General features: G+C 39.5%; 1 protein-coding gene across 3 annotated transcripts in view; it reads right to left on the reverse strand.

Annotated features, from left to right (window-relative positions):
* Window positions 1–3059: 3059 nt before the first annotated feature.
* acbd6 (acyl-CoA binding domain containing 6) overlaps window positions 3060–26158 on the reverse strand; it is a 189408-nt gene continuing 166309 nt past the window's right edge. The window contains exon 8 of one of the 3 annotated variants that reach the window (XM_060829668.1): window positions 3060–3327. In XM_060829668.1, coding sequence (XP_060685651.1) covers window positions 3173–3327 — 155 coding nt within the window. In that variant the 3' untranslated portion in view covers window positions 3060–3172. Of the gene's footprint in view, window positions 3328–17456; window positions 17611–26158 lie in introns of those variants that run through there. The other 2 variants (XM_060829670.1, XM_060829669.1) reach the window with 2 other exon arrangements.

Raw genomic sequence — 26158 nt, forward strand, 5'->3', positions numbered from 1 at the left:
AACCAAAGTGCTCCGTCGTATAAAAGGGAATGAGAGAATTGTTGATTAATTTATTTTAGGTAAATGTCCTTGTCAACAGGGCAAGACAGTAGTAGTTGGCAATGCAATGTCCAGCGAACTCGTCTATCCAATCATAGCATCCAATTGCATTTGAACTGATGCCACGGTTTGTGTGTCTACAACTATACCAGGATGACATGATAGTAGTTATACAGTCATTACTCCTGATGGACCAAAAGATGCATCCTTTCTGCTGGGAACAGGTTTTAAGAAAAACTAAGATTGAGAAGATAAGGATCAAAGTGTTAATCCTTATCTGATGTAGAGATTGTCCAACTGCTAACTGTAATTGTGAAGGAACAAGAGGAAAATGTCAATTCTACCTCCTGTAAATCTCATGATCATTGCACTAAATTTTGTTTTATTCATTGATAGGATGTGTGCCTCGCAGGAAAGGCCAGAATGTGATGTTTGGCCCTAATTACCCTTTGCGAAGTGGTGGCTAACTGTATTCTTGACCTCTGTGGCCCAGCTGATGTAGATTCATCCACACTGTTGTTAGCAAACGAGTTTCAATATTTTTAACCTGTGACTTTGAAGGTGATTCAATATCAGTATGGAGTGTGGTTTAAAGGGATACTGCAGGTGGTAATGTTCCCATGCATCTGCTACCTTTGTTCTTTCAGGTGGTAGAGGTCATGGGTTTGAAATGAGTTGTTGAAAGGAGAATTGCATAAGGTACACTCTATTACCACTGTGCATTGGCAGTGAAAGGAGCAAAGGTTTGAGGTGGATGGGCTACTGATCAAGCAGGCCAAGTAACACTTGAACTAGCCCTATTTGAAAAGAAATATTTGCTTAGATCAATCAGGTTATTGCATTGATTACCACGTTACCACTTTTGGGTAAAATTGCACAAAAACTTAATCTGTGCAGATCATCAACAACTTTATTGTTAACTTTGAGATTTGGGAATAGATTCGACTGACCATTGTTTTGTTGCAAGTATTACATAGATCACCTGTCACAGAAACTAAGTGGCTGGCTCGATTCCAAGCCGCAGGAAAGGATTCTTAAATCCAACAGCTTTTACCTTTCAGCTCTGTATTTGGTTTTGTAATATCTCAGTAGTCATGAAATCTTCACCGTTTTTCCTGGAAGGGGGGCAAAGAAAGTGAGAGAGAGGGAGCAATCAATGATAACCTTGCAATGTAATAAGACAATCTCAGATGATGCAGAAAATATACTTTAATTATGCTTTTTTCTCGATACCGGTACTAAATTCCAAGTGACCGTTCCCCAATGGTGCAGACAACAGGTTGAAAATGCAATTGTCTTAAGTTGACACAAGTATGCTTACGGCTCCAAATCTGCCGAGGAGAAGCATTACTGCTTTGTAAAGATGGGCAGAATGTTAATAAAGCTGATAAACACCATGCAAGTTCCTGGTTTGAGTAGGGAGAAAGGTGAAACAATTGAAGTGAGAGTAAAATACTGCAGATGCTGGAGATCTGAAATAAAAACAAAGTGATGGAGAAACTCAGCTGGTCTGGCAGAATTTGGAACAGAGTCTACATTTTAAGCCCAATATGAGTCTTCTTCAGAAGTGAAGTTCCAAAGAAGAGTCAAACTGGATTCAAAACGGTTTCTCTCTCCACAATTGTTGTCAGATCAGAACTTCTCCAGCACTTTATTTTCATTTCTGGTTTACTAATATTGTTTGGATCTCATTAAACAAATAGGCATCAAAAGGCATGGGAAATCATTGCATGTTTATAATAGCTTCACATTTTGTATAGATTAGATTAGATTTAGATTTACAGTGTGGAAACAGGCCCTTCGGCCCAACAAGTCCACACCGACCCGCCGAAGCGCAACTCACCCATACCCCTACATTTACCCCTTACCTAACACTACGGGCAATTTAGCATGGCCAATTCACCTGACCCGCACATCTTTGGACTGTGGGAGGAAACCGGAGCACCCGGAGGAAACCCACGCAGACACGGGGAGAACGTGCAAACTCCACACAGTCAGTCGCCTAAGTCGGGAATTGAACCCAGGTCTACAGGCGCTGTGAGGCAGCAGTATAGGTAGCATAGCCGTCCATACCAAATCCTTTTTACAGTGGGAGTAACAGGAAAAAGGATTATTAGTTGAATGGTAAAAAGGTGCAGCCTGCTGCTTTGCAGAGGGATCTGGGTGTCCTTGTGCACGAATCATAGAGGGTTGGTCTGCAGGTACAACAAGTAATTAAGAAGGCAAATGGAATTTTGTCCTTCATTGCTAAAAAGATTCAGTTTAAAAGAAGGGAGGTTACATTGCAGCTGTACAGGGTGCTAGTGAGGTCACACCTGGAGTAGTATGTGTAATTTTGGTCTACTTACTTGAGAAAGGATGTATTGGCACTGGAGGGGGTGCAGAATACGTTGGCTTATGAGGAGAGACTGAGTAGACTGGGATTATATTAATTGGAATTCAGAAGAATGAGGGTGGGATCTTAAACCAACATATAAAATTATGAAGGGAATAGATAAGATAGAAGTAGGGAGGATGTTTCCATTGGCAGGTGAAGCTAGGACAAGAGGGCATAGCCTCAAGATTAGAGGGAGCAGATTTAGGGCTGAGTTGAGAAGGAACTTCTTCACCCAGAGGGCTTTAAAGCTATGGAATTCCTTGCCCAGTGAAGTGGTTGACGCTATTTCAGTAAGCATTTTTAAAGCTAAGATGGATTTGTTTTGAACAATAAAGGGATTAAGGGATACAGTGAGAGCACGGGTAAGTGGATCTGAGTCCACAAAAAGGTCAGTCATGACCTATTGAATGGCAGAGCAAGCTTGAAGGGCCAGATGGCCTACTCCTGCTCCTAGTTCTTGTTCTATTATTCACACTGTGAACTTCAAGGTGCTGATTGGAATTAAGTGTCTCATTTCTACAACATAAAATGCTCTATCTCCAAGTTGTCGTTCATTAAAGGCCACTGCTTTTAATCTTAATTTTAAGTGCACATTATTTTGGCAAAAAAAAATTCTTCACAGGAACAAAGTAGAAAACACTGATTTGTGAATGACTGTTTAATTATTGCATGTTATAATGAAGCAATCACCATGAAATGTTACAGTACATCTTTGTTTCTGTGGTTTCCATTTGGAGTCAGGCATCAGGCCTGGGATTAGCCTTTGGATGCAGCATACTGTCGCAGCATCTGTGAGATGTCCTTGGAGTCAGTCACCTCTTCAGGGAGGCATCCTTCCCCATCCTGGATGGTGGGATCAGCACCAGAATTCAACAACAACTCCACGATATCAGCAAACTCACAAGCAGATGCTAGAAGTAGGAAAACAGCAAGTGTCAGTGAACATTTCTGTGACATTAGCAAACTCTACACTACATGATTAAAGCAAAGGAGCCCACATTTGTTTTCTGTTGTCTTTTTTTGAAATTATCGCATCCCTTCTTAATAAAAAGAACAAACAGAATAGAGGATCTGTGTTCAGAACTCGCACAGGTACAAACACCACAGCAGCCATGATAAAGATATCACTAAATTTGGTAACGGTTTTTCCATCTTTCGTCATCAAGTCTTTGGCTAGCATCCCCTCATGACTGAGATTGGGCACTCACGGAGGCCATTTATTGGTATGAACATAGCACCCATGATTTCTAGCTTATAGTGCTTTACAACTAGCTGAGCTAATCATCATTTCCAACTCCATCAGATAGTTTTTTGACTTTATGTTACATTCTAGTAAGTGTTAGAGTTCATGTAGCAAATAAACACAAGCTGATTTTTGACCTGTTTAATTTACAACTGTAATTGGGGAAGATCCAAAACTAAAAGCAACAACAATATTCTGCTTTACTCAGCGTAGAATCTTTCAGAGTGCACAAAGAGACTAAAAATCCAGTTAGGATATCGTCAGATATCAATTACTTACTTATGATTTGATCTGAACTCTCCTGAATACACTTTCATTGACGCTTTCCAATAACAGACATTTTTATGACTATCAATCATCATTTTTCTCATATGTGCAAATTTTAAGTTGTTTCAGAAAAAAATACTTGCTTGAATTACATCCCTAAACACCACAATAGAGCAGTTTAATTTAATCAAAAACATCAATGTCATTTAGCTCAGGTAGTTACAGTGTTAGAAACATAACAAGCTTTACAATGGGACAGAAGAAGGGAGGGAAAAGCAGGGGGGGGGAATAACTTACATCTTTGGTCATATGATGAAGTTGCATTGTTAGCAAGTCTTAAAATTCAGTCATTATTTTATTTTAATGGAACACATTAATTCAGATCCATGAGATTTCTGGGCTCAGTAACATTTTCCCATTAGTTCTTTAGATGTCATCAATATTCACTGCTATGTCTCTAATTTCTAAATGCAGGAAATTTGGATGTCTCTCCTGGGACAAAGATACATTTATCATAGTTGAAATTCTATTTAAAGAAGAATTTACTCCATTGGGAGTCACATCAAATTTCAGTTTGGTTCAATTGAAACAATCAGATTTATATGCTCTTTACCTTATTTTGATTCAATTAAATTTACTCAGGCCTGATGAAGGTAATGGTGTTCTATATCATGTTCAACATGTCCACAAAACACTTGCTGCCATAACACTCCTGAAAATTTCTTGTATTCTACATAAGTACATGGTATATTACTGACTGTAGCAACACTCTTGATTAAAATTATGCTCATTATAACTTGTTAATGCTGAATAGAATTTTTTAAAAATTCTGCAATCCATAGCTTATCAAGAATATTGATACCTGTCAGTAATTAATAGACTCCAAGGTGGCAATATTATACAAAGTAATTTCTTGTTCATCTATTAATTATAACATTGTACTCAGAAACGGTTACAATTTAGGTCTTTTCCACACTCTTCAATCTATGAACAGTAGCAGTACCAGTTGAGCTCTAATAATTTACAACCTCCACTACTCTAACATCTAGATAAACCTCTGCTAACACGCCTAAGATAACATGCGGAAAATGTGATCAGTTATTTTAGCAACTGAAATGATCCTATGTGACAAGAGGATCTCTCTCATCTACAAAAATCATAAGAACATTAACTGAAGTGACAATGCCGAAAGAGTTAAAAATCACACAACACCAGGTTATAGTCCAACAGGTTTATTTGATGCGCTGCTCCTTTGTCAGGCAGCTAGTCACCTGAACGTTCCCAAAGCTTGTACTTCCAAATAAACCTGTTGGACTATAAGCTGGTGTTGTGTGATTTTTAACTTTGTCCACCCCAGTCCAACACCAACACCTTCACATCAATGCTGAAAGAAGCAGCTATGGTTTTTCATACTGGGGTTAAACTATGGTGATGAGCCTCTCAGAAGGCATCATGTTTGGCATAGCCCACGGGTGGTTTTCTGGAGCGAATATCCACTTTACAGCTCAGTTCGCTGTCAAGCCAAAACTGCATTATGGTATGTGAAATGGTGAATCACGTGAGAATGATGGCTGGAGGCTCCTCTGAAACTGAAAACTCCGGTCGTTGATATTTAAACCAGAAGTTTCAGAACACACAGTGGTTATTTCTCCAACCTATTCTCCTCCACTATCCCTTCTCTACCCTTGAGATAGCTTTTCAAACTTATAAGGTGGGTTCGAGCTTTGAATGCTTCAGGCTGTCTGAGGCAGAAAGATGGTCTTCTTCCTTTCTGAAGGATGAGAGAAACCCTTCCATCACAAACAGGTGGCTTTGCTGAAGTATCACAGGAGGCCAGTTACTAAACAAGCAGTGGGACCAAGTGCAGGAAGCAGATGAATGATGTCCTGCACTCCACATGGGTAAGATGTCATCATCTTCTCAATGCAAGCTCACATTCAGGACCATTACTCAATTCTACTCTGCCACAGCAGAGTCATCGGTGAGTCCTTATAGGAGATTCAGGAAAACAGTCTGGCAAGCACGTCATTGACATATGGTCATAGCCTGTAGAGTAAGAAACACCCAATATTTCTGACACTTTGCAGACTGCCAGAGACTAGACAGAAACTGTTTGCTATGTTGAATCATAAGTGATATACTCAACCCGCAGAGAGAGGAGCCGAGCATTAGACAGAGAAGTAGAAGACCCTCACTAGACTGGAAGGAAATATAGATGAGTCCAGACATCTTCTGTCCACTGTATTGGCTCCATCATGAAAGGGCTTGGCTGATCCTACTGAAACACTTGGACACCTCAGAGACCCAAGTCCAGCAGAACACTCATTCATTGCCACTTATGAGTTTGGGCCTACACGCCATTGCTCTAGCCATGAGTGTTCAGCACTACTGGCAAGGTATGTGGGTGTGAAGCATCTCAATCTCATTCCAGGTGTCCCTTCTTAGGGAGACAGAGAGATGCAAGCAGATACCCAAAGGGATCAGCAGCAACAGACAGGCACTCCAGGGTTTCAATTCAGCTACTCCAGAGTTGCCCTGCCACTCCACCTCCTCTCTGCCAGTGACCCTATTGTCTGTTCCCCAGTGCTTAGGGCTTTCAGGATGAAGGGATCCCACCAAGGTTTTCTCAGGGTTAGTAGGCTCCCTTCACCCCAGCTGTAGATGTCAGGCCTATGCCTGGATGCAGTGGTATGCAAAGGAAGAAAAAATTGTTTTGAGGGCATCATGGTGGTGTTTGTTTAATTGATATATATATTACTATAACATTGGTAAATATATACATGATCATTCACTGTTCTAGTATTTAAAGGAGCCTCATCGCCCAGCTTGGCAACTGATACAGATGTCTAAAGTGAAAGTAGTGCAGCATCCTCCTATTACAAGAAGTTGCTTGTCTGTTCTTGGGGGAATAGTGCAGAGGTGTTAGCATTTGTGACCATCTCACTGAGAATGTGAAGAATTGGACAAATTCAAGCCAGGGATGTGTTTTTTATCATTCTATCGACCATGACTAGAGTTAAAGAAATCATACATTTATTTTCTCTTCATCACACCTTAAATTCTTTCATGAGGTTAAAAAAAACTGTTCAGATGGATTGTCTTCATCAGTGACAGTGACACCTACAAAGAATTATAATCACCTTTTGAACTCTCTATTAGAATAGATTTTGAGACAATTCCTCAGTATTGTACAATATTTTAATTTCATTTAGAGGTATGGGGGAGGGTTAATTTGCAATTTTTGTGTTGGGAAAAATTGCTAGGCCAGACACCAGTTTGTCAGTGCACTCCATCATCCAAGGTACCTAATAATGACCAATCATTTTGATATCAATCAATGTAAAATTATGCAGAAATAACTTGCAGCCGATTATTACCAAGCAAGTTGAGCTCAAATATATATTATGACCCACACATCAGGAACTGTATTACTTTTTTTTACATGCACACGAACCAATATCAACTTGTTCTTTAAATGTTCTACAATGCCTCGATAAATGGGCCCAATCTAGATTGCTGGTTTAAAAACCTAGTAATTAAACCTGTGTTTTTCTTTTTCAATTTCGACTCAATTGGTTTCACCACAGACTTAGTGAGGTTGCAGAGCAAATTCATGTGATGTCATTCAATGCAAAAAAAAATTATGGGGAAGGCCTCAATTTACTTTTTCAAAAGGCTACACTAGGATGTGCCCTTCCTTAAGAAGCACTTCCCATAAAACGTAACTTGACTTTACTTCCACAATAAATAGTCATGTAATTTTTTTGGCCATCATTGAGCAATTGCATAGTCACCCTATCGAACTGGCATGGGTCCCCTCGTATGATCGTATTCCCCATATAGTGGAAACCGATTTACCAACAAATGGCCATCTCCAATAACAGATCATCTAACCACACCTCTTGATGTTATTCAATGGTGTTACTGTCACTATCAATCTCCTGAGGGTTACCATTGACCAGATCAACTGGAATTGCCACATAAACACCGTCACTACAATTCAGGTCAGACATTGAACAAAGTTGGTTTGTTTTCACTTGAACAAAGGACGAGGGGTGACCTGGTAGGAATTTACAAAATTATGAGAGGCATGGATAGAATGGATAGTCTGAATCTTTTGTCCAGGGTGAAAATGTCAATTGGTTTAAAATATAAGGGAGTAATTTTAAAAGACATGTAAGAGGCACGTTTTTAATACATGTAAATGTGTGGAATGTACTGACAGAGAAGGTGGTAGAGGCAGATACAATAGCAATGTTTAAAAAGGCATTTTGCCAGATATATGAAGAGTCGGGGAACATAAATCTTAGATACATGGGAATACCGCCATCTGTACATTCCCCTCCAAGCAATGCACCATCCTGAATTGGAAATATATTGCCTTTCCTTCGCTGTCGCTGGATCAAAATCCTGGAATTCCCTCCCCAAAGGATATTGGAGATCTACCTACAGCAGGTGGACTGTGGCAATTCAAGAAGGCAGCTCATCAACACCTTCTCAAAGCCAATGAGGGACAGGCAACAAATTCTGGCCAGCCAGTGACACCCATGCCCCATGAGTGGATAAAACAAACAATCAATCTGTGCAATTATGCTACAACGCAGATCTGTTGATGTAAAAACTAAAGTAGAACAGAGTCAGTACAACAACAGATTGCACTTTTGTGTAGCATATATAGATCATAATTTATATGTTTTAGAATATAACGTGAGTTGAGGAATATAAATTTTATGTTCGAGGTTAAAATGTTAACCTCAGAGAAACAGGAACATTTGACTGAGAAACTGGTAAAAGGAACCTTGAAATAAATGCAATTCAAACAAGCTTGGGGTTTATTATACATGAAAGGTTACGGTTATGTTCACTTAAAAAAGGTAAGAGCTGGAGAAGAAAGATATTGTACAGTAGATAGATTTTCTTACCAAGTATTGGAGGCATAATGTTTGTAGTTCTCATGTAAAAGATAAGTTATTTATACAATAAAGGAAAGCTTCGGAATTGAAAAGTAGTTCATTTATATTTTTACCTGGAAACAGGTAGGTGTGACACATTCCCATGGAGATGAATGGAACTCAGTGAGATCCTTTGTTTTAAGTTATCACTTTGAATGCTGTTAGGGCATAGCCAACAAACAAAAAGAGGCTAACGCTTGGAAAAGTAGCTAAGAGACTGGGCCAGCTTCAGATCTTATTAGTTTGTAGCTTCTTGGAAGTCAAAGGATAAAGCTAGACCTACACTTGTAGTAGTGTAGATACTAGACCTTTCTTCCATGGCTTCTTTAAAGTTGGAAAGAGGAAACAATGACTGGAAGCTAAAGGAAGAAATTTATAATAATCCTGTCAATAAAAGACAGTTAATTTGTAGTGGTTGGAGTTCTGAAAGTATCAGCTTAGTTGCAGTTTTAAACCTTACATTGGGCTATTGGTAACAAAGGACATGTTTTAATTTTTGAAGCATGAGTTGCTTGTGTGGCAGCAGTGGAATGTAGAGTCAAGAAGTTGGGAAGAAACTGAAGGAGAAAGTGAAGACTGCAGATGCTGGAGATCTGAGCTGAAAATGTGTTGCTGGAAAAGCGCAGCAGGTCAGGCAGCATCCAAGGAGCAGGAGAATCGCCGCCGTTTTGGGTATGAGCCCTTCTTCAGGAAACGAAGAAACTGGAGAGTCACTTTACAAAAAAAACTAACCGAATGATCTGAATGAAATTTTGCCTCCTGGCAAATAGCTGCATTCCTATGTTGCTCCCAGGAAAAGTGAATGAACTTAAAGATTTTGTAAGTTTATAGAGCTTACTTTGCTCAGTTCTTTTTGACAGTTTATTTTTGTTTAAAAACATGAGATCTGGTGCTGTAGCTCTCTCTGTACATTTTCAGGTGTTCATTTCTTCGTTAAAGGTTAATTGTTCTTAACTGGATGGTAACACTTAACTACAGGATATTTAACTTATACTCTGAGTAACATTAAACTGAATCAGAGTCTGAACATAAAATGCTGAGTACAAGATGCTGCACTTGAAGACTCTTCTAACTCAACATTGCTGAGCATTTGAAGAGATGTGCAGCATAGTCTCTCCTTGGAAACTCTACTGGAATGGAGTAGAGTTGGGGAAAGGGAGGCCATTTTCCTTTTTATATTACGAGTTGCTATTTTCTGTCTCGAGAGGTTTAGTCTTGAGTGAAACAAAGAGTAAATGGATGGATGAGTGAATGAGGTAAGTTCACTTGGTGGGTGGGGATAGGTGGGCCGAGGTGTATTTGGCTCTGATTGGTGATGGAGTTAGTTAGGTTTGGATGGAAGGTGGGGTGGCTAGGTCAGAATGTGGTCAGGTCAAGTCAAACGATTGGTAGTTGGGTTAGACTGATGTAGTCAGATTGAAGGGGTAGTTGGATTGAGTTAATGAAGGTAAGCATGTGGTCAGGGGTTGAACAGGTCAGCTCTCCAGATTAGTCAGCTGGATATGCAGGGTAGTTGAGTCAAATCAGGAGGCTTAATGGAGTTGTTGGTGGTAGTGGGCTATAACCTGGTTGGAAAAGCACAGCATATCAGGCAGCATCTGAGGAGCAGGAGAATTGATTCAGACTCTGATTCAGCTTTAATGTTACTAAGAATATAAGAATATCAGGTGAAGGAGCGACACTCCGAAAGTTAGTGCTTCCAAATAAACCTGTTGGATTATAACCTGGTGTTGTGTGATTTTTGACTTTGCACAACCCAGTCCAACACTGGCACCTCCAAATCATGTCTACTGACAATGTACTGCAGAAATGAGGAAACACTGTGGCATGAGGCATATATTCCATTTATTCAGTTGGAGATTAAAATAACATATTCATTAACCAAAAATCTCCTATCTCACAGCAACACTTTTAAATAACTGAAGCAAGCTAACTTTCATTATTGTTTGGGAAGATGCTAAGCATTCTAAATATCTGCTATCAAACGAATAGTCACTCTGTTTCACTGTTATTTATAATATCTGAACAACTTTCAGAAACTTCTGAATTGATTAGGCAGCAGATAAATGCAAATCTTTTTGCTCAGAACACTCACAAAGCCTGTTTTTCTGCACATCACCATCTTGTATCTTATTCCTGGCTTGAATTGCCATCTTGTATCTTATTCCTGGTTACCTAGCACTATGAAGTATTTTTATTTTTGGAAACATTACTATCCCAGGAAGGTGAAATTATTAGTAAAGCTCATTGATTTTGCGGTTACAGTGACACTTTAGCAAATGGCAGCTTCAGCATCATTGCAATTCATATTCCATGTGCAGAAAAACCTTCAGTAGACTGGAACATAGCAGATGTTATGATGCTCATATGCAAGGCTATGTGATCTGTTCTCAGTCATAAGGCAATACAAAATGCAGCTTTCCACTTACTATCATCATATAAAAAAACGCAATGGCGATATAACACCCTAGGCTGATCACACATATGACTTGCCCCCAAATCTCCCTCCAACAATTTCGAAATGGCTCTACTCACAAGGTGAAGACAAACCTCCCTTTATTATACTTATTCCAATCAAGATAGAAAGTACAGTCTTAATTAATTGAGAACCCCATCAATTTTGAGAGGAACAACTGCTTAAAGCTTGTGAAAAATAATGGTCTGATTTTGCCGTAAACTAACAGTGAAGACAACAGCACTGTGATTTGTATAAACTTGCATAAGCTGCAAAGTACAGCTAATCACAACATCTGAAAGCTGCTGTCAAAGAACTCCTCCAAACGCTTTCTGAAAAAAGGCATCTTGGGGTCTGGCTGACCATTTAAATTGAATAGTGAAAATTGCTCCACTTATTCTAAAGATACAGACTAACTTGGAAGAAAAAGTTAGGGTTTGTCCATTTCAGTTCAAGTATCCTTTTAAGAGTGTGGTAAGTCATAATTATAAACAAAATATTTTAAATTAAATTTTTACAATTGTGGCATTCCATTTCTTCAGATTTTAATTATTGTTGGAGATTGCAAAAAATGTTTTTTTTCTTTTTCATTTCTATTTTATCTGTCTCAATCCTCCAAATGTTATTTCTCTCTCTTATTGCTGTACTTTCTTTATCTGGTATAACAATAATGCAATTTTCCAACTTGCATTTCTTGTTCAGACTGTGCTGTTAATTAACAATTTGCCAATCTGATTGGTTAAGGAAATGCACTTGCATTCCCAGGTTCCCTGTGCATTTTGACACTGTGCTTTCTGGATGGTTGGCTAGGAGCAAGTTGTTGTAGAAAAAGTCTACAAAACATATATAAGCAACTAAAAATCTAGGGAATGCTTTTATAAGTCAACACAAAATCTGGCCCTGTATAACGATCAGATTCTTGCGTTCATTTCAACTTCTTCACATTGCTCAGTATTTTGGATAAAAGATGATATCTCATGATAAAAATCAGTCCTCTTTCAACCTAGGAAATGTTACATAAACTGCACTTTTGAAGAATCAACAAAATATAATAGAGATATTTGAAGCTAACATTCTGCCAATATGTTTGGATCCTTCAGTTCCAGTTATGTCAGGGTGAAAATTACATTGCTGCGGGTACATTTATCTTTCATATATGGGATTAAGTCACTCCTTTTCAGTTAATAACGCTACACAGTCAGGTGTGTATTATGTGGAGAACAATGTATAGCTGTGTGCAGAAGTGATATTGACATCAGTAGAACATAGGTGCTATGGGTAACCTCAGCACCACATGAGTCAAGCAGAGGAAAGCTATACTGCACTTTGCAAATGCACATGTGACCAACAGGATCAACAGATATGTTCCCTCTCATACAAATGTATAGTCTGATTGATTAAGGTCAAATATACAGTTTGGTCACCTAGAATTATAATAGTGCAGGGCAGCAACAGACATGGAACTGTAAACCATATTAGGCACTGCTTCTAAAACACATCACCTGACAAGTCCTGTTTTGTAGTGGAAATCTAGTTTGCTCGGCTAGTTCTGTGGTCACAGTTAACCACAGAAGATAGGCTTGCAGAAAACTGTCTCCCCTTCAGGAACCTCAGCCAATCAGCTTCATTTTTATGACAATCAGGCAGGTTTTAGCAATTTTTTCTGATGCCAGCTCACAAAACTACTAAATTAATTGAATTTGAACTTGTGACCTCTGGTATTGTTAGCCCAGTGTCATAGTCGCTACCGTGCCAATTGCCCATATGTATAGAAATATAATGTGTGCGTTTCGAAAAGTATGCCTACTACAAATATGCATATTTAGGAAGGATACAAAAATAATTCAGCACCAGAAGGGTTAAATAATATTGTAAAAGCTGGTGTCATGCAAAATGAAATATAGACTTTATCATTGCAAGCTGCATATAAAAATGGAAAATGCAAGCCTGGTTATATTAGAAATCTGGATGCAGGAAATGCTCATGTAATGTTCGTGTAAGACTCAGGAGGTTAAACAGCTAAATTTATGGTGCTCCGGGACCCCCATTTGTCAAGTGACAGAACTTTGGCCTTGCAGAGAGAGAAGGGAAAATGAATGCTCATCTCTTACTAAACTTCATCAACTTGCATTATTCCAGTCATTCGGCTCCCCATGCTGATTCCTGTCCCTTGCTGTCGAGGTCTTTTCTAATGGGACTGAGGCAGCATAAAGCGGCAGATGGTGCCTCTGAAGCAAAGGGCTCCAAGGACACAGAACCCGCCTCGTCCCCCTCATGTGACCCCTCCCAACCCCCAATCTTCCTTCAAGAAGAGTTTGATTTCCTCAGGGACTGCTTGTGGGCAATAAACCCACCCCAGGAGGGCTCTTGTCTATACAATAGAATACTGCTGGTTTGAACACACACATACACACACAACATTCACTATGTCTGCTGGTTCAGGGTCATCATCTCTGCAACAAAAATCTGACACACAGATTAGAGAACTGGCCCATTAAAATAATTTAGCACAAAATCATTTTAGTGATTTAGTAGATAATGTAAAGAAGCCGATTTATTAATTTGCTCGATTTATCACACAAGGTCTGGAGATTACTGTGAAAATGTGCAGACTGGGTTGCAGTTCGGGGAAAAAAAACCACAGTAGCAAAGCATAAAGTTTATTATGAAGGCACACAATGCATGCTACTGTATCAGAGGTCATTTTCCTTGAATTAAAAATGCTGCAGACTTGCTCTGAACCCAGAGACCGCCATATCCTGGAACTCTTAAAAAAAATCACCTTATTGCATATATTAATAAGTACTCTTACAAAATAAAGCTTATTTAATATTGACGTTTAACCATCAATACAATGCATGTTATGCAGATGATGCAAGTGTCATCTGTTAACTGATTCAGTAAACACCATCAGCTAATAAAACATTAGCTCAATGGAAGCCTAAATCGCTGAATTTCAGTTGTGGCTGCACATCTCAATAAAACTGTACACCCAGAACTGGGAAAGAGTTAAAATATGAGGACCAGTTGTGCAAAATGGACTAATATTCCCAAGGGTAGAGAACATTATAGGGTGATTTAATTGAGGTGTTTAAGATGATTAAACAAATTGATTGGATTGATGAAGAGAAACCCTTTGCTTTGATGGGGAATCATGAACAAGTGGACATCACATTAAGATTAGAGATAGGCTATGCAAAGGTGATGCAAGACACTTTCTTACACAAAGTGTTGAGTAAATCTGGAGCTCCCTTCCCCAGAATACTACTGATGCTGGAACTCAACTTTCAAACTCAAATTTCAAAACAGAGACAGACATATGCTTTGCTAGGTAAGGATTTTTAGAGATGCAAAGTTTTGGTAGCCACTGTGAATCTACTCAAAGGTGTAAATGGCCAACACTTCTTCTTATGTCTCTGATGTAATAAGTTCCTATAATTTGTCAGTAGTAACCCAGTAACATAAATGTAAACTACCATCGGTTCCTTTTATGAGTACATTGTGGAAAATGTTGATGAAGAAAATTCACTGTTGTTTATGACATTATGTTGAGTTGTGAATATTGCTGTACAATGCACATTTTTAAAGTTTTCACAGAGAACTTTAAGTGAAGCTTATATAGAGTTGCTAGTCGAATACATTCTGGGAACAAATCATGAAGTGGATGCTACTGATTGCACAACTATAAGAATTACTCAGTACAATTACACTCAGCTGGTATCATAATCTCACCAGTTATGGACACCAGGAAAATGATCAAGAATACTACATATTGTCTAATGTGTTCCAGTGGTCAACGTGAGATAGAACTGAATACTGACATTCTGCTTCTTAAATAAGAATGGTGTGGTAGTGTTGCAACTTTAATATGCATCCTGCTCTATTTACACATTCACCATCAAAACCTTCAGCTTGAAACCTCAGTTCAGAATTGGGTTGTAAATTTGGAAATATTCCTCAGGTTGGAATTTTCAGATCTATTGGCATTTTTACCCTTAGAATAATAATGGCAGTAGTCAAAACATCTCATTCAACACCATTGGAGGGATATGGGCTGGGTGCTGGCAGGTGGGACTAGATTGGTCGGCATGGACGGGTTGGACCGAAGGGTCTGTTTCTGTTCTGTACATTTCTATGACTCTATGATTCAGGGGAAGCGCCAGTGTAAACACTGGGGGAAAATCACACATTGTTCGGGTGGTTCTGGCCCAAATTCAAGAACATTATTCTTGGCTGACAGCTCAAGAAGTGTCAAAGACAGCAGTTGAATCTGTAAGGTTTGGGGGCTAAACCTATAATGTGATACCCCTATTGTCTCATACTGTGAAGATCACAGTTTTCTTTGTAGCTTTTATGCACAACAGAGGCATGATGTAACATTCTGTACGATCAAGCAAAAAGAAGTTGTTTATTCACGTCACATAAAGGACCTAAGACTCCAGACTATTGAGTTTACCAATATGATTTATCATTTGGTATACTGAATTATTACCTCAAACTGTTTTCACAAAGACAGCAATCTGGGGGCAGATCTATTTCACCTTCATTGAATCGCTGCAGTGTGGAAAGAGGCCATTTGGCCTACCGACTCTGCATCAATCCTCCAAAAAGCATCCCATGCAAACCCAGCTCCGCAACACTCCATCTTCCCACGGTTTCTCCATTTAGCCCGCACATCCTTAGACACTAGGGGTAAATTTAGCATGGCTAATCCATCTAACCTGTACATCTTTGGACTGAGAGAGGAAACCAGAGCACCCAGCGGAAACACTTGCAGACACGGGGAGAATGTGAAAACTCCACACAGTTACCGAAGGCTGGAATCAAGCAGAGTTGCCTTGCGCTGGCAGTGCTAAGCACTTACTGCATATCTTTAAGTGTCCTCTCTAGGTACAATCAAAGTTTGGAGAGACAAAATCCATCATTGTATTGGCAAGTATTGTTCAAGTGTTCACAATACAAAAATTGCACATATCCACCCTTTCCCCTTATATCCATCTGAGTATTAACATTGTGCATTTAAAGAAACATCTTCAGCTGAATTACAACCCTGAATTACAATTTGTTTGACGAGCTATAGAATTTATCAAGTATAATACATGGTAAACAACATGTGCTGTAAGCTACCAAAGGAATTAATTCTACAAGTCCAGAGTTGAAGCACAGGTCTGTATTTTTCCAAGAAAACACCGATTGTTCAGAGGAATTTCAATTTAGAAAGGAGGCAGGAGCAGCATGTAACACATGAATAAAGCTGCTATTCACCTTTACCATATTTCAGACTTGAAGTCAGCAGCCACACACCCACCCAACAGTGTCTCTCACCTCCCCACCACATACAACACTTAATGGCTACATCTCCTGCTAATGTGACAAGAGTTCACTTGTAATCACTGTTTTAAGCAAAATCTGTAAGTGCAATTCACTTTGTTCCATTCCTCCAACTTTCTGTCATAACTATTCAAGTATTTTCACTTCAGGTAATGCTGTAATTCCCCTTTCAAGGCTATGATTGATTCGGCCTTCAGTATTCACAGGTTGCGCATTCAAGATTTTAACGACTTGGCAAAAATGTTTTTTTCCCCTATCTCTGCTGTTACCCTTGCGATGCACCTTAAATGATTGTCATCCATCTCTCAATCCTTCCACCAATTGGAACAGTTTCTGGCGCTTAGGCGCTTCTGGAACAGTTTCTCTCCACACCTACTGCTCATATCCCTTATGATTTTAAGGTTGTCAGTACTAACAACAAATGCACAAACATTTTAAAAATGCATAAAGATTGAGTCTTTATTTTTCTGTATTTTTGATTGTGGACCAAAATATGAAAGCACTTGTTTTCAAACCAAGGACTGCTACATATTTTGAAAGGAAGTAATCTGACTGAAATAACCAAACTCATTGTCCAAAGTTAAAAATCACACAACACCAGGTTATAGTCCAACAGGTTTAATTGGAAGCACACTAGCTTTCGGAGCGACGCTCCTTCATCAGATGGTAGTGGCGGGCTCGATCCTAACACACAGAATTTATAGCAAACATTTACAGTGTGATATAACTGAAATCATACACTGAAAAATTGATTGTCTGTTAAGCCTTTCATCTGTTAGAATACAGTGATAGTTTCACTTCTTTCATGTGTAAATCACAAAACCTTTTTTTAAAAAAGTTGCATTCACGGGTTAGCTGTTAACAATGTGGATAGCTAGACAATATGTTGAAGGTGTTGGCCCCCTGTGTTCTCTGTCTATGCCATGATGTTTAGATTGATTCTTACCTAAAAAATGAGATAAGGGAGATTTACATGAATTCATACAGTTTTTGAGCTCAGAGTTCATTAGTTCATGCATTCATGTAGAATTAGATTAGATTGTAGATTAGAATCATGTAGATTAAAATCTATATTCTACATGTACATTGCTTGTCCAATGTAGTGTTTTTTTTACACAGTTCTTGCATGGTATTTTGAAAATGACCTTAATTTTGCTGGTAGTATCTAATGGATCCTTTAGGTTAATTAGTCGCTGTTTAAGTGTTTTGGTAGGTTTGTGGGCCACCATGATGCCAAGGGGCCTGAGTAGACTGGAAGTCATTTCTGAAATGTCTTTGATGTCAGGTAATATGGCTATAGTTTTTGGTTGCGTTCTGTCTGCTCGTTTGGGTTAGTTTCGGAGGAATCGGTAGATTGTGTTTATTGAGTATCCGTTTTTCTTGAAAACATTGTAGAGATTTTTGTTTCTGCTGTTTGTAGTTCTTGAGTGCTGCAGTGTGATGTAGCTCGTTGAAATAATGTCCTGATGCAGCTCTGTTTGTGGGTGTTGGGATGATGACTTCTGAAGTTAAATATTTGGTCTGTGTTTGTTGTTTTTCTGTAAATGCTAGTTTGAAACTCTGTTAACTCTACGTTCAACTGTTATGTTTATGAATGGTTCATAATCGTTTACCTGTGGTGAGAGTCTATTTAATTGTAATAAATAGCAATTCTTGTTAACTAGAGAAACCTGGTCTGTGTTTTCTGTCAAGCTAGGTCTGAAAGTCAGTTAAGTTGCAGAATCCTGCATAAATCTGTAAGGTTTGTGATGATGACTCAGGGAACTGAAGAACCGTTTCAGTGTGTTACACCAGTGAGAGTTAGCAATTTCCTGCATATTGGACTTTTAGTAGGGATTGATGGTGAATTCTTAGAGATAACTGTTTAGAATCAATATTTACCATGCATAATTGTAGAATCTATACAGTAAATAACATATCACTCATTTAAGGATTTCATTTGATATCTTACACTTAGAGTACAGCTTGGAAACAGACGCTTTGGTCCAACCTGTCCATGCCGACCAGATATTCCAATCCAATCTAGTCCCACCTGCTAGCACCTGGCCCATATCCCTCCAAACCCTTCCTATTCATATACCCATCCAGATGCCTTTTAAATGTTGCAATTGTACCAGCCTCCACCACTTCCTTTGGCAGCTTATTCCATATATTTACCATCATCCGTGTGAGTAAGTTGCCCCTTAGGTCCCTTTTATATCTTTCCCCTCTCACTCTAAACCTATGCCCTCTACTTCTGGACTCCCCGACCCCAGGGAAAAGACTTTGCCTATTTACCCTATCCATGCCCCTCATAATTTTGTAAACCTCTATAAGGTCACCCCTCAGCCTCCGACACTCCAGGGAAAACAGCCCCAACCCTCTCAACCTCTCCCTATAGCTCAAATCCTCCAACCCTGGCAACATGCTTATAAATCTTTTCTGAGCCCTTTCAAGTTTCACAAATCTTTCTGACAGGCAGGAGACCAGAATTGCATGCAATATTCCAACAGTGGCCTAAACAATGTACTGTACAGCTGCAACATGACCTCCCAACTCCTGTACTCAATACTCTGACCAACAAAGGAAAGCATACCAAATGCCTTCTTCACTATTCTATCTACCTGTGACTCCACTTTCAGGGAGCTATGAACTTGCACTCCAAGGTCTTTTTGTTCAGCAACACTCCCTAGTGTATACGTCCTGCTAAGATTTGCTTTCCCAAAATGCAGCACCTCGCATTTATCTGAATTAAACTCCATCTGCCACCTCTCAGCCCATTGGCCCATCTGGTCAAGATTCTGTTGTAATCTGTGGCATCCCCCTTCACTGTCCACTACACTTCCAATTGTGGTGTCATCTGCAAACTTACTAACTGTACCTCTTATGCTCGCATCCAAATCATTTATGTAAATGACAAAAAGTAGAGGACCCAGCACCGATCTTTGTGGCACGCCACTGGTCATAGGCGTCCAGTTTGAAAAACAACCTTCCACCACCACCCTCTGTCCTCTACCTTTGTGCCAGTTCTGTATACAAATGGCTAGTTCTCCCTGTATTCTGTGAGATCTAACCTGGCTAATCAGTCTCCCATGGGGAATCATATCGAACGCCTTACTGAAGTCCATATCGATCACATCTACCGCTCTGCCCTCATCAATCCTCTTTGTTACTTCTTCAAAAAACTCAATCGAGTTTGTGAGACATGATTTCTCACACACAAAACCATGTTGACTGTCCCTAATCAGTCCTCGTCTTTCCAAATACATGTACATCCTGTCCCTCAGGATTTCCTCCAACAACTTGCCCACTACCGACATCAGGCTCACTGGTCTGTAGTTCCCTGGCTTGTCCTTACCACCCTTCTTAAACACCCTTCACGTCAGCCAACCTCCAGTCTTCTGGCACCTCACCTGTGACTATGGATACAAATATCTCAGCAAGAGGCCCAGCAATCACTTTTCTAGCTTCCCACAGAGTTCTAGGGTACACCTGATCAGGTCCTGGAGATTTATCCACCTTTATGTGTTCCAAAACATCCAGCACTTCCTCCTCTGTAATATAGACATTTTGGAAGGTGTCACCATCTATTTCCCTACAGTCTATATCTTCTATATCCTTTTCCACAATAAATACTGATGCAAAATACTCATTTAGTATCTCCCCCATTTTATGTGGCTCAACACAAAGGCCCTATTCTCTCCCTAGTTACCCTTTTGTCCTTAATGTATTTGTAAAAACCCTTTGGATTCTCCTTAATTCTATTTGCCAAAGCTATTTCATGTCCCCTTTTTGCCCTCCTGATTTCCCTCTCAAGTATACTCCTACTGCCTTTATACTCTTCTGAGGATTCACTCGATCTATCCTGTCTATACCTTACATATGCTTCCTTCTTTTTTCTTAATCAAACCCTCAATTTCTTTAGTCATCCAGCATTCCCTATACCTACCAGCCTTTCCTTTCACCTTAACAGGAATATACTTTCTCTGGATTCTCGTTATCTCATTTCTGAAGATTTCCCATTTTCCAGCCATCCCTTTACCTGCAAGCATCTGCCTCTAATCAGCATTCGAAAGTTTTTGCCTAATACCGTCAAAATTGGCCTTTCTCCAATTTAGAACTTCAACTTTTAGATCTGGTCTATCATTTTCCATCATTAATTTAAATCTAATGGAATTATGGTCGCTGGCCCCAAAATGCTCCCCCACTGACACCTCAGTCACCTGCCCTCCCTTATTTCCCAAGAGTAGGTCAAGTTTTGCACCTTCTCTAGTAGGTACATCCACAAACTGAATCAGAAAATTTTCTTGTACACACTTAACAAATTCCTCTCCATCTAAACCCTTAACACTATGGTAGTCCTAGTTTATGTTTGGAAAGTTAAAATCCCCTATCATAGCCACCCTATTATTCTTACAGATAGCTGAGATCTCCTTACAAGTTTGTTTCTCAATTTCCCTCTGACTATTAGCAGGTCTATAATATAATCCCAATAAGGTGATCATCCCTTTCTTATTTCTCAGTTCCACCCAAATAACCTCCCTGGATGTATTTCCAGGAATGTCCTCTCTCAGCACAGCTGTAATGCTATCCCTTATCAAGAACGCTACTCCCTCTCATCTCTTGCCTCCCTTTCAATCCTTCCTGTAGCATTTGTATCCTGGAACATTAAGCTGCCAGTCCTACCCATCCCTGAGCCATGTTTCTGGAATTGCTATGATATCCCAGTCCCATGTTCCTAACCATGCCCTGAGTTCATCTGCCTTCCCAGTTAGGCTCCTTGCATTGAATTAAATGCAGTTTAATTTATTAGTCCTACCTTGTCCCTGCCTGCCCTGATTGTTTGATTCACTTCTGTTTTCAACTGCACCAGTCTCAGATTGATCTCTTTCCTCACTATCTCCCTGGGTAAACCCCCCCCCCCCTTACTAGTTTAAATCCTCCTGAGCAGCTCCAGTAAATTTCCCTGCCAGTATATTTAGTCCCCTTCCAATTTTGGTGCAATCCGTCCTTCTTGTACAGGTCACTTCTCCCCCAAAAGAGATTCTAATGATCCAAAAATGTGCATCCTTCTCCCATACATCAGCTCCTCAGCCATGCATTCATCTGCTCTATCCTCCTATTCCTGCCCTCACTAGCTCGTAGCACTGGGAGTAATCCAGATATTACTACTCTCAAGGGCCTCCTTTTAAAATTCCTGCCTAACTCTCTGGACTCCCTTCAGAATCTCAACCTTCTCCCTTCCTATGTCGGTGGTTCCAATGTGTACAATGATCTCCTGCTGGCCCCTCTCCCCCGTGAGAACATTCTGCACCCTCTCTGAGACATCCTTGATCCTGGCATCAGGGGGGCAACACACCATTCTGCTTTTTCTCTGCTGGCCACAGAAACACCTGTCTGTACCTCGGACTAGAGAATCCCCTAACACAATTGATCTCTTGGAATCTGACATACGCCTTGTTGCATTACAGCCAGTCTCAATACCAAAACCTTGGCTGTTCATGCTACGGTCCCCTGAGAATCCATCACCCCATCATTTTCCAAAACAGCACACCTGTTTGAAATGGGGATAGCCACAAAAGACTCCTGCATTAGCTGTCTACCTCTCTTATCTTTCCTAGAGTTAACCCATCCATGTGACTGTATGTGAGGCATTCCCCCTTCCTTTAACAGCCTTCCACCACATACTGTTGCTGTTGCAAATTCCTCATTGTTTCTGACTGTCTCTCCAACCGATCCACCTGATCTGATAAGATTCGTATCCAACAGCATTTATGGCAGATATAATCCACAGTAACCCTTAAACTCTCTTTAAACTCCCACATCTGACAAGAAGTACATATCACTCTACTAAAGGCCATTTTTTCTCCTTCACAATCTACAGACTCAGAAATTAACACCGTCTTATTCCTATACAAACACTGCCACAGGTTAAATTAATAGCTATGGCTTATATTTTAAGTTTAATCAAGAGACATATCGCCAAAAAACATATAATCAAGAAATAACCCACTCTACTCACTACTGCAGACTTTATGTAGTCCACTTAAAACAATCATTAACTTATCTGATTCTGTGCTGTGAACTTCGCTCAACAGTTCCTCCAAGGTTAGTTGTGAATTTCACTGTTTGTTAATTTTCCCAGATGCACTCTGATGTCCAGCGATATATGAATTCAAACAGGAAAGGTAGTGTCAGTACTTTCTTTCTCTCTCTCTCCTGCACTGACCTCACCATGTGCTTCCTTTGTCTGTTCTTCTCCCTTTTAAAACTGCTGTTATTTTGACTTTTTTTTCCAAAAGTTCCAAAACAATGCAACAGTATATAAAACAGTAATTGTTGCTCCTGGAATTCGAGGACCTTCAGCACCTAAATGTATTATGATAGACACACAAAATATTACCATCTACACTTCATTATACATTTCTCGGTGCACCTTTTATAATGGACACTGAATATGTAAATTAGTGGAGGAAAGAATTACAGCATGACAAGTTACAAGTACATTACAAAGTTGGAAGAGGTAATCTAAAATATGAACATAAGCACAAATTCCAGGCAACAAATTCCTGTCTGAAGCTGAGCCATACTATTAGTGACTGAGTTTCATAATTGGATGAGACAAGGTACTGAGCCAAAATTTACACCATCATTGAACCTGATTACCTTAACCAACTCCATGACTGGCTCAGCTCATTTGTTGCTGACACCCTCATCCATATCTTTGTTATCTCTAGCGTTGCCTAATCTTATGTGCCCCTGTTAGCCTCTCATCTTCCAATGTGCAGAAACATGAGTTCATTAAGAACACTGCTGCCTATATCCTTACTCACACCAAGCCATGTTTATCAAATAGCCTTGGGGTTCGCTGACACCCACATTGACTCTTAGTATGCCAATGCCTTGATTTTAAAATTCACATCCTTAATTTCAAATTGCCTAATCATTTTGCTCTTCCCCATCTCTAACCTCTGGCAACCCTGCAACCTTCTGATCTCTATATTCCTCCGATTCTGTCTATTTGTGTAATCCTGATCCATCATTGGGGGGGTATGCCTCTGTTGTGGGATCGTACTGTGCACAGATTGGTAGGCATGTTTCAAAAATGACAGCATTTTATAAGTATTCAACTGGCTTTAAAACATTCAAGCGATGTCCCAGATCTGTGAAAAACACTAAATAAATTTAACTCTATAATTATTCTACAAATTAATAAGTAGTAAACATTAACTTTGATATTTATGATCACAGAACTAAAAAAAAAGACGTGAAATATAAAGACAAATGATCCATGGCCTTGAAATAAATTTTTATTTTCATAGAAGATAATTAAGTGTATGCTTGAACCTACATTCAGTAACACACTGAATGTCTCTCAGTAAGTAGCCTGACTGTTATCTTCTGCTTAATCTCAACCATTAACAAGTTCAGCTGCATTGTGTGCCGATACAATGTGTTTGACGTCATGTGTAATAAGTCGAACTGTCAGTTTTAAAGACTGTTGTCAAACTCAGCTGTAACTCAGGCAAAGGGAGGGGAGTCAGATCCCGAGGGGACCTTCAAAGGACTGTAATATCCCAATAGAGTTCACCATGCAAAATAAAGTACAAAATTTTTCACTCAAACCTTTCTCTGCCTTAAGCTTACATTTACATTAATTGGTTTCCTCTTTGAATAAGAGAAGTTTGCATGACTGCCAGTTAGTTACATCTTAGGGGTGTGTAAGCACTGTGTATAAATCAGTAGCAGGACAAGGAAATTCTCAAAAATACTATATATTGACAAGGAAAGTAATATGTCTAGTTGACACTTTAGTCCTATAAGCCTGTACAGATGTCTTTACGTACATGATAGAAGATCACTGAAGCATACTAGTCTGACAACAAAATCTGCTATGTATAGAAGACAGATTTGATGCAAAGCCTTCCATCCATTTGCGAACATCAAAGTGGTTGAGTACAGCAGCCTCACTCTGGGAAATCTGTAAAGTGTATCATTCTCTCGTAGATCTTTGCAAATTTTAAACATCCATAACACATCCAAGGTTCCAATGTTATAATCAGCAATCTTTAAAAACAATAAAGTATTGACAAGCACTTGTCGCTATCACAATTGTATCAATGGGCAGGAATGGTGTCAGGCACTTAGCCTTTTCTTGTGCTGGGGAACAGGCAGTGCAATGATTCAGTCCAATTTTTTAAGCTTTGGCAGTTTAAAAAAAACCTCAAATTCAACTATCCATAGTTCTAGCCTTTTTTTAAAACAAGTTATTTTTAGTTAAATGACTATCCCAAGTAAGTTGGGCAAAATTCTCAATTAGAGCTGAAAATGTGTTGCTGGTTAAAGCACAGCAGGTCAGGCAGCATCCAAGGAACAAGAAATTCGACATTTCGGGCCAGAGCCCTTCATCAGGAATGAGGAGAGGGTGCCAGGCAGGCTAAGATAAAAGGTAGGGAGGAGGGACTTGGGGGAGGGGCGATGGAGATGTGATAGATGGAAGGAGGTCAAGGTGAGGGTGATAGGCCGGAGTGGGGTGGGGGCGGAGAGGTCGGGAAGAAGATTGCAGGTTAGGAGGGCGGTGCTGAGTTCAAGGGAATCGACTGAGATATTCTCTAAATTCTCAATTAGTAAAAGAGAAAGTCAAAGCAGCTGTTTGTCAGAGGGAGGAACAGAAAGAGAAAACTAAACGTTTGTATGGGTGACATTCAGCTTACGTCTGAGATCATAGGTACTTTCTGAGATATAAAGGGGCAGTAAGAAAAATCCATCAATGCCATCAATTTGTTTGAAGTGAAAACCAAATCAACTTGGTAAATTGGATGGATTTGAAAAATCCCAGAACTTTCAACAAAATAAATGTTAAAGAATTGAATATTGTCAAAATAAATGTGCATCTAAAGAGACAGTGAATTCACTACAATCTGAATTTTGAGGAAAGCAGCCAAAAAACATAAAGTCTATAATAAGCACAAGTACAACAAAGAGAATGAAAGTTTCCTGGAACACTGGTACAACCCACTGATTCTGGAAACAGTTACTTGAAAACTTCTCTATTGTTGGTTTAGAGATTTCTTTATTTCAGTTTCCATATTTTTAGGATGGGGTGTTGAAGTGAATCACCACCTGTTGGTACATGTTCTTATAGTTAATTTCTTCTTGTCAAGATCCTGACTGCATTGTTTTGAAATTCTTCATCGTCTCTCAACAGTATTAATTAGTGCTACTATGCTTCCCTACTCCACTTCCTGAAGAAGGGCTCATGCCCAAAACATTGATTCTCCTGCTCCTTGGATGCTGCCTGACCTGCTGCGCTTTTCCAGCAACACATTTTCAGCTCTTCCCTACTTCCAATACAACTGAAAATCAACCTCAATGGCATTTCAGATTCTCCCCTTCAATCCAATCCATCTGCTCACTTTTTTTAAAAAATGGATATAAACAGGACCTAAGCCTAACAAATGCAAGGATGTTTTGGATGAATTTCAGAATGGTTATGAATTTCAGGATGTATTGAT

This window comes from Hemiscyllium ocellatum, chromosome 9 (genome assembly GCF_020745735.1).
Source record: "Hemiscyllium ocellatum isolate sHemOce1 chromosome 9, sHemOce1.pat.X.cur, whole genome shotgun sequence".
Taxonomy (NCBI): Eukaryota; Metazoa; Chordata; class Chondrichthyes; order Orectolobiformes; family Hemiscylliidae; genus Hemiscyllium; species Hemiscyllium ocellatum.